This window comes from Carlito syrichta, unplaced genomic scaffold (assembly GCF_000164805.1).
Source record: "Carlito syrichta isolate Samal-C Ts95f unplaced genomic scaffold, Tarsius_syrichta-2.0.1 Scaffold309198, whole genome shotgun sequence".
Lineage (NCBI taxonomy): Eukaryota > Metazoa > Chordata > Mammalia > Primates > Tarsiidae > Carlito > Carlito syrichta.
The window spans coordinates 249,397-259,306 of record NW_007253294.1 but is presented as its reverse complement, the minus strand read 5'-3'; the positions used below and the strand labels follow the sequence as shown (position 1 = coordinate 259,306).

Here is a 9,910-nt window from a genome sequence, read left to right as displayed (position 1 = left end):
GCGCTACCACGCCCGGCTCCTTTTTTGATTTATTGTAGAGATAGGTCTCGCCAAGTTGCCCAGGCGGGTCTCGAACCCACGGGCTCAGGCAATCCACTCACCTCAGCCTCCCAAAGGCATGGGATTACAGGCTGAGCCACCAAGCCCGGCTCCACTTTTTTCTTTTCCTTTTTTTTTGAGTTGGAGTCTCACTCTGTCACCCAGACTGGAGTGTAGTGGCCGCTTCCGACCACCGCAGCCTCGACCTGCTGGGCTCCGGCGATCCTTCCACCTTAGCCTTCCAAGTAGCTGGAACTACAGGCGTGTGCTACCACGCCCGGCTCATTTTGATTTATTGTAGAGATGAGGTCTCGCCAAGTTGCCCAAGCGGGTCTCGAACCTGCGGACTCGGGCAATCCACTCACTTCAGTCTCCCAAAGGCGCGGAATTACAGGCTGAGCCTCCGAGCCCGGCTCCGCTTTTTTCTATTACCTTTTTTTCGAGTCAAAGTCTCACTCTGTGACTCAGGCTGGAGTGCAGTGGCATGATCATGGCTACCACAGCCTCAAACTGCTGGGCTCAGGCAGTCCTTCTGCCTTAGCCTCCAAGTAACTAGGACTACAGGCGCATACCATAATACCTGGCCAGTTTTTATTTTGTTACAGAAATGAGGTCTCACCATGTTGCCCAGGCTGTCTCTAACTCCTGGGCTCGGACGCCTCACTTCAGCCTTTCAGAGTGCTGGGATTACAGGTGTGAGCCACCATACCTGGCTATTTATGTTACCTTTTAAATTCTCGTTTAATTATCTTAAGTGTATGTCAGATGTTATTCTCATTTTATAGATGAGGAAATAAAGCTCCAAACTTGCTTTGGGTTACGTAGCTAGTAAATGCAGAGCTGGGATTTAACCCAGACTGCTGCTTCCATAGCCTATGCTTTTTTTAAAAAAAAAAATCGCTGGGCTCGGTGACTCAGCCTGTAATCCCAGCACTTTGGGAGGCTGAGGCAAGTGGATTGCCTGAGCCCACGGGTTCGAGACCCGCCTGGGCAACTTGGCGAGACCTCGTCTCTACAATAAATTTTTTAAAAAATCTAGCTGGGCGTGGTAGCGCATGCCTGTAGTTCCAGCCGCCTGGAAGGCTGAGGCGGAAGGATCGCCGGGGCCCAGCAGGTTGAAGCTGCGGTGGCCAGGAGCGTGCCACTGCACTCCAGTCTGGGTGACTGAGTGAAACTCCAACTCAAAAAATATATATATATATCAGGGAGGGAGGGGCACACCTCCTCAACAAGGGTACCTGCATAATGAGCATTTGTTTACCTAACCCTGAATTGTACCCCACATCTTTAAAATAAAAAATAAAAATCAGGTATAATACCTTTATTTTTTTAACATAGTGTGCATGTTATACATAGAATGTGCAGGGGGGTTGGGTTTTCTGATTGAGTTTTTAAAGTAACTTTAAGTATAAAAATAAAACAATATTAAGTGTATTTTTTTAGGGATAGTCTTCTGAAAAGCTCCCCAAATGAAGCTTGTATCCTATGCTCTTCAAAATGACTATCTTTTAATGTCAACATAGGTGTTTTAGGTATTCATTTATAAAATTATATCTGCTCCTCTTCCTCCAAATCATTAAGATCTAAGCCTTGAAAAACTTTTCTGTCATTGGTTTTAAATGATTTGATGATGGTGTGCTGTGGTGTAGTTTCCTTCATATTTCTTCTGTTTGGTGCTTATTGCGCTTTTTAGACCTATGAGTTTATAGTTGTCATCAGATTTGGACTCTCTTTAGTCATTATTTCTTCAAATATTTTTTCTGTCTGCCTCGGCTTTCTCCTGGGATCCCAATTACATATGTAGTAGGCTGCTCAGAGATGTCCCACAGCTCACTAATGCCCAGTTCTTTTTTTGGAAATGTTTTGTTCCTGTCTTTTTTTTTCTCTGTGCTTCAGTTTGGATGGTTTCTATTGTTATATCTTTTTTTTTTTAAGTCATAGTCTCACTCTATCACCCAGGCTGGAGTGGAGTGGCACGCTCATGGCCACCGCAGCCTCTACCTGCTGGATTTAGGTGATCCTTCACCTCTGCCTTCCAGGTAGCTGGAACTACAGGCGTGTGCCACCATGCCCAGCTAATTTTTTGATTTATTGTGAAGATGAGGTCTCCCCAAGTTGCCCAGGCTGGTCTCGAACACTGGACTCAGACAGTCCTCTCACCTCGGCTACCCAAAGTACTGGGATTATAGGTGTGAGCCACTGCGCCCATGTTGTTATATCTTTAATTTCACTGATCTCTACTTCTTTAGTGTCTTATCTACTATTAATCCCAGCCAGTGTGTTTTCATCTCTAGATGTTTGATTTGGGTCTTTTTTCTTTTTTTAATTTTTATTAAATCAATATTTTTTATTATGGTTTTGTGGGCTACAGGTCTTTTTTCTATTTTCCATGTCTCACGCTTAACATTTTCTTGCTTTCCTCTACCTTCCCGAACATCCAGAGTATGTTTATAGCTATTTCAGTGTCCTTGTCCACTTATCTGTGTGATTTCTGGGCCTGCTTTATGGATATTTTTTTAATGAATTAATTTTTATTTTTATTGTTTTTGAGTTGGAGTCTCACTCTGTTGCCCAGACTGGAGTGCAGTGGCCGCTCCTGGCCACCGCAGCCTCGACCTCCTGGGCTCCGGCGATCCTTCCGCCTCAGCCTTCCAAGTAGCTGAAACTACAGGCGTGTGCTACCACGCCCAGCTAATTTTTGATTTATTGTAGAGATGCGGTCTTGCCAAGTTGCCCAGGTGGGTCTCAAACCTGCGGGCTCAGGCAATTCATTCACCTCAGCCTCCCAAAGGTGCGGGATTACAGGCTGAGCCACTGAGCCCTGCTTGCTTTATGGATTATTTCTGCTTCAATTTGCTCTTCGCTTTGTATCTCATCTCCCTTTTTTGCTGCTTTACATGTAGTTTGTTGGGGCTGGAGTTTTTGGTATTCCTTTAAATGTTCTTGAACTTTGTTCTGGGATGCAATTAGGGCATTTGGAGACAGGTTGTTCCTTTAGAATCTTGCTTTTAAGCTCTGTTAGGCACCACCAGAATAGCTTTAGCCTAGGACTAATTTGTCCCCTTTAAGGCATTCATTTCCTCTGAGTGTTCTTCCCAGTGCTCTGATACCCTATGGATTCTGAGGTTTCTCTGCTCTGCTTGTGGAATGTGAAGTCTTTCTAGCCTTGTGGGAGTTCTGGGAACTATTCTTTCGAGTGGTTCTTTTCTTGGGTGTTTCCTCATAGACATAGACTGATCAGTACTCAGTTGAAGACTTGAGAAGCACCTCCTGCAGATATCCTGGGCGCCCTCTGTGTGGCTCTCTGTACTCTCTGCCTTGCAAACTCTAGCCACTTTGGTCTCTCTGAACTTTTGAGAGACAGCCATGCTCTGCCTGGGTTTCCTCTTATTGTACCCTGGCCTTGACGTTCCTGGTTTTGAGAGATATTTGGCAGTTTCTGCCATCATTTTTTAAAATTTTTTTAGCTGAGGTGGAGCTGAGGCAGTGATGCTAGCACTGGGGAGTTTTTTTCTTTTCTTTTTTTTTTTTTTGAGTTGGAGTCTCATTTTCGCCCAGGCCAGAGTGCAACGGCATGCTCATGACTACCACAGCCTCAACCTGTTGGGCTCAGGCGATCTTTCCTCCTCAGCCTTCCAAGTAGCTAGAACTACAGGCATGTACCACCATGTCTGGCTAATTAATTAATTAATTAATTAATTTTAATTTTTAAAAATTTTATTTTTAACTTGGAGTCTTACTCTGTCGCCCAGGCTGGAGTGCAGTGGCATACTCACAACCACCCCAGCATCAACCTTCTGGGCTCAGGCAATCCTTCTACCTCAGCCTTCCAAGTAGCTGGAACTACAGGCACGTGCTACCACACCTGACTTTTTAAAAAAATTTTATTGTAGAGATGGGGTCTCACCAACTTGCCTGCGCTGGTCTCAAACCTCTGGGCTCAGGCAGTCCTCTTGCCTCCTCCTCCCAAAGTGCTAGAATTACAGGTGTGAGCCTCTGCACCCAGCAGTTTCTGCTATCTTGTGATTGTATTTCTTGCCATGTGACTAATAGCCTTTTGGGGATACAGTTTGTTTTCATGAAGACATTTTAGGCAATATTTAGGGATTACATTTAATTTAGATTGAGTACTTTGTAGTGCACACAACCCTTGTTTGCATTAAGCCTGTGCTCAGGTGGACAGTAACTGCTGTATGAACTGTGCATTCTGCCAAGAGGCTGGCAAGTTCTCAGGTTGACCTGGGTGCTTCCTGTGTCTGGGGCTCATCTTAGCACCGAGGGCAGCCTCTTCAACATCTCTGGCCACTCCTCTGATTCCTTTGCAAGCTGCTCCTCAACTCCCTGTCCTACCACCTTTTGAAGTTCCTTAAGGCACTATCTGTTCTAGGCCTTAAGAAACTTCTTGTTTTTCTGTCTCTAGGTGAGGTCAGTTATGCTTAGGTCTCCAATTACTGCTTGTATGTAGATGAGTCACAGATGTGTCTTTCCAGATTCCTACTTACCATCCCTTCTTGGGTTGCTGACTTTTCAAATCCAGCACATTCAACATGCCCACAGCTCAGCTCATGGTCTGAGAGTGTCCATCTCTCTGCTCCTGCCTCCTCACCCCCTTTGGATCTTGGTTCAGCTGCCACTCCTCAGGAAAATCTTTCGTGATCTCTCTAACTAGGTCAGATCCTTATATTTCACTCTTATGATACCATGTGCCCCTCTTTTATAACATTTTTTTATAGTTGGGATTTTACATTTATTTGTCTTCTCATTAGACCCTTAGTTTCATTAAGAAGCGGATTTGTCCATTTGACTCACCGTCACATCCCAGCACTTCACCACCACGATGTAGAAATTGATACAAAGGGGCCAGGCTCAGTGGCTTATGCCTGTAATCCCGAAACTTGAGAGGCTAAGATAGGATTGCTTGAGCCCAGAAATTTGAGACCAGCCTGGACAACATAGTGAGACCTCATCTCTATAAAATAAAAATAATAAAAATTAAAATTAAAAAAGAGGAACCGGGCGTGGTGGCTCAAGCCTGTAATCCCAGCACTTTGGGAGGCCAAGGTGAGGGGATTGCCTGAGCCCACAGGCTCGAGACCAGCCTGGGCAACTTGGCAAGACCTCATCTCTACAATAAACAGAAAATTAGCCGGGTTTGATAGCACGCACCTGTAGTTCCAGCTACTTGGAAGGCTGCAGTGGAAGGATTGCCGGAGCCCAGCAGGTCGACGCTGGGGTGGCCATGAGCATGCTACTGCCCTCCAGCCTGGGCAACAGAGTGAGACTCCGACTCAAAAAAATAAAAATAAAAAAAGAAAGAAAACAAATGGATAAAAAGGGATCAGTGAAGTACCAAAGCATATTTAGAAAACAAGTTCTATGTTGCTTGTTTCATCTGTTTTTCCTCATGATTTGTTTTCATCTCTTTCTAGCACTCTGATCTACAAATTTGGAAGAACTGAAGAGCTATGGACCTGAGATTGCTGCTTATGTCACATTTTTGTTTTGTTATATTCTATTTGTAGACATGTTTTTATCTCTTAATACACATTGCCAAGTGGAATAGATTGTGCATTCAACATTTTGTTTCTTTACATTTTTATGCTCTGAGATTTGAGATTTCTGTCCTTTATATTTCATTGACTAGACTGTTAATATGTATATAATATAAGACTATTTAGATTGGATGATGAGTATCAGTTTTTTTATTCCTGAGATTTAGAACTTGATCTGTTCCCTGAGCCAGGGTTGTATCATCATGACATTTTAGAGCTAACTACTCTTTCAGTATCTCTGATTTCTGAAAATGTGCAAAAAAATATAGCTCCGTATATCTGGAATAAGCACTGAGCCATAAAAAAAAGTATGTCAGCAAGTTGTAATTTATTTTGTCCTAAAAATAAGTTTTTTCTTTTAAAGGAAAAGTGTTTTGTTCTTATGTCTTAAAGAAGCGGACTTTTTTTTTTTTTTTTTTTGAGTTGGAGTCTCACTCTGTCGCCCAGACTGGAGTGCAGTGGCCGCTCCCGGCCACCGCAGCCTCGACCCGCTGGGCTCCGGCGATCCTTCCGCCTCAGCCTTCCGAGTAGCCGGAATTACAGGCGCGCACTACCACGCCCGGCTGATTTTTTGATTTATTGTAGAGATGAGGTCTCGCCTACCCAGGCGGGTCTCGAACCCGCGGGCTCAGGCAATCCACTCACCTCAGCCTCCCAAAGGCACGGGATTACAGGCTGAGCCACCGAGCCCGGCTAAGAAGCGGACTTTTATATGAAGATTTTTTAAATGCCTGAAGGACTAGTTTGAAAGCCTCTTTTAAAAAGAATTCCTCTAATGTGACTTTATTTGAGAAGGGATAATACATAATCATTTAAACCCAGTTTTTTATGGTTAATGTCAAAAGACTGTAAGACAGCTCAGCTACATGCTCCTGAAAGCAGCTTCACTTACCTGCTGGGAGTGTCTTTGACAGGCTGCCATCATCTGACATTGCTCAGCTCAGTAGCGAGTATTGAGACAGTACTGTTTAAAAGCATCGCCCATATAACAAAAAGTGGAATAATTAAAAATAAACCACTTCTTCCCAAAGGGAATTATTGTCACCTAGTGAAATATTAGGGATCTCATCCACTTAGTTATCAACTGCAAGTCTCTCTTTGCTCTAGCTCTCAAGCTTTGGGTGAACATCGCTGCGAAATACATCTTCAACTTGAAAGTTCATACTCCAGTCAGAAACGTTTTGTACTAAGGGTGAAATAGTGTATTTGCACTGTGCATATTCCTATGGGCCTTTATTGCCACTTTTACTTTACTTGGTAAGACAGATTTTGGGTTGCACTTTTTTCTCAGAGGAGTGTTTATAGAGCCTTTTGTTGTGAGACAGAATGATCTCAGTGGTATTAGACGCAGCTTCTAATGCAAGCCTCAGTTGGCATCTCCTCTCCCCTGTCCTGAGAGGACTTACTGTGCACAGAGTATGAAGCAGTTGTGGAGTGCTGTGCCTTTGTCTAGATGCCTTCTTGTTTGAAATGTCTTTGTTGTTGTTTTTCCTCAAAATTTTAGTAAGCTCTGCTGTGCTTCCAACAAATTGTAAGACTAATTACTTGTTTCCACTCTCATAATCTGTTGGAATAAACATTACGTCTCAAACATTCTAATATTGTGAAGTTTGTTGGGGAAAATTGAACGATAAAAATGAGTTTGCTGTTCATTTTACAATTACTCAAGTCTGCGCAAAGAAGCAGTTATGTTTATTTTTATTTTTATTATTATTCTTTTTTGAGTTGGAGTCTCACTCTGTTGCTCAGACTGGAGTGCAGTGGCTGCTCCCGGCCACCGCAACCTCGCCTGCTGGACTCTGGCGATCCTTCCGCCTCAGCCTTCCAAGTAGCCGGAATTACAGGTATGCGTTACCACGCCTGGCTGATTTTTTGATTTATTGTAGAGATGAAGTCTCGCTGCCCAGGCGGGTCTCGAACCCGCGGGCTCAGGCAATCCACTCACCTCAGCCTCCCAAAGGCGTGGGATTACAGGCTGAGCCACCGAGCCTGGTGAAGCAGTTATGTTTATAAAATAAGGAGACATAGTAGTCTTGTGAAATGCCGGGATGAGGGTAACAAAGGGTTTCCCTGAAGACTGACCAGAAATGGTGGCTTTTTTCTGTTCTTGACTCGGTCATGAATGTTTTTTACTTGTGAGCAAATAATGTTTTTTCCTCATTTTTAAAAAAGAGGAAGGTGATGTTAGTATTCATTCTCATAGATATTGTGAGTTAGAAAAAGTAGAATCTAGCCGGGCTCCGTGGCTCAGCCTGTAATCTCGCGCTTTGGGAGGCTGAGGTGAGTGGATTGCCTGAGCCTGCGGGTTCGAGACCCACCTGGGCAACTTGGTGAGACCTCATCTTTACAATAAATCAGAAAAATTAGCCGGGTGTGGTAGCGCGCACCTGTAGTTCCAGCTACTTGGAAGGCTGAGGAAGAAGGATCACCGGAGCCCAGCAGGTTGAGGCTGTGGTGGCCAGGAGTGGCCACTGCACTCTAGTCTGGGCGACTGAGTGAGACTCCAACTCAAAAAAAAAAAAAAGAAAAGAAAAAGTAGAATCTTTGTAATCATTTAGGATTGCCTGAGTCCAGGGGTTTGAGACCAGTCTGGGCAACTTGGCAATACAATAAATCAAAATCAAAATAAATCATCTCTACAATAAATCAAAAAATTACCCAGGTGTGGTGGTATGCATCTGTAGTTGCAGCTATTTGAAAGACTGAGATGGAAGGATTGCCTGAGCCCAGCAAGTCGAGGCTTCAGTGGCTGTGAGCATGCCACCACACTCCAGCCTGGACAACAGAGTGACACTCTTACTCGAAAACAAAGAAAAGAAAAAGATAAATTAGAATCTTTGGTAATCATTTAAAAATACATGAGATTCCCTTATTAAAGAGCTCACCGTCACACAGGTTCAGTAGCTGTTGGATCCAAGTGCCTTTTGTGTGTGGACCACCGTTACCCAGGGTATTCTATTTGATGACTCTCCTTCAAAGATCGTTGTTGTATTCCTTGTGCTGTGGCCACTGATTAAAAACAGCCTAGATTTTTCCATTATATAATTTTTTTTCTATCAATAAGACAATGACATGCACCAACATAATGAAATTGAAAGGCTGAAAGACTGATGATGTCAAACCATGTAATTTGGTCACTTGAACAAGAGCCCCGGGAGTGTTTGATGTAGATGCCTTGAATTCATGATGCTTTGAATGTTTTTCTCTCATGGAAAGGCTTTCAGTCACAGTGTCAACTTCACAGCATTTGTTTTTGTTGCTCCTTTTTAAATGTAATGCTCCCTATCAGATATTCTTTGCCAGTCTTATAGTCTATCCTTGGGCTCTCACATCATCCCACTCACTTAGAATCTGTTTAGACATTTTGATCTCTAGTAATCCCCTGTCAAACCCTGGAGGAGAAACATCTGAGGCTAATTTTATTCCACTCTATTAGTCACATTTTGTTGCTAAAAGATCTTCCTGTTTTTTTTTTTTAAGAGATGGGATCTCTATCACTCAGGCTGGAGTGCAGTGTTGCAATCATACATAGCTCACTCCCACCTTGAACCACTGGGCTCAAGCAATCCTCCTGGCTTACCTTCCTGAGTAGCTGGAATGACAGGCATGAGCCACCACACCCAGCTAATGAAAAAAAACAATGTCTTTTATAGTAACATGGGTTCTCTTTGTTGCCCAGGCTGATCTTGAACTCCTGGCCTCAGGTGATCCTTCTGCCTGGGCCTCCAAAGGGGCCGGGATTATAAGCATGAACCACTTGCCCCTGGCCTAAAAGGTATTCAAGTTAAGTCTATGCTGTTATTTCAGAAAAATCTCTTCACTGTAACATCTGTTCCATCAGGAAAGATTAAATGAAGTAGAAATTATTTGAGTCACTTGGTTGGTCATTTTTTCTTATTTCTCTGACTGAAAGCAAAGGAATTGCCTGAAGTGATTGATAGATCAATGCTTTCTGAAAAAGTACTGAAGAAAACCAGGACATGTTTTTTTTTTTTTTTGAGTTGGAATCCACTCCATCGCCCAGGTTGGAGTGCAGTGGCACGTTCACGGCCACCCCAGTGTGGACCTGCGGGGCTCCAGTGATCCTTCCACTTCAGCCCTCCAAGTAGCTGGAACCACAGGTGGGTACTATCATGCCCGGTTAATTTATTTTTATTGTATAGATGAGGTGTCACCAAGTTGCCCAAGCTGGTCTCGAACCTGCAGGCTCAGGCAATCTACTCGCCTTGTCCTCCCAAAGTGTTGGAATTACAGACTGAGCCACCTAGCCCAGCCCAGGACATGCTTATTTAATTCTGGAGTCATTTTTTTTTTTTTTT

General features: G+C 43.6%; 1 protein-coding gene across 2 annotated transcripts in view; it reads left to right on the top strand.

The window, feature by feature from the left end:
- Window positions 1-6,005, top strand: part of TMEM50B (transmembrane protein 50B) — a 41,122-nt gene extending 35,117 nt beyond the window's left edge. The window contains exon 6 of one of the 2 annotated variants that reach the window (XM_021717043.1): window positions 5,469-6,005. In XM_021717043.1, the coding sequence (XP_021572718.1) occupies window positions 5,469-5,476 (8 nt within the window). In that variant the 3' untranslated portion in view covers window positions 5,477-6,005. The remainder of the gene's footprint in view (window positions 1-5,468) is intronic. The other variant, XM_008066935.1, reaches the window with a different exon arrangement.
- Window positions 6,006-9,910: the final 3,905 nt, after the last annotated feature.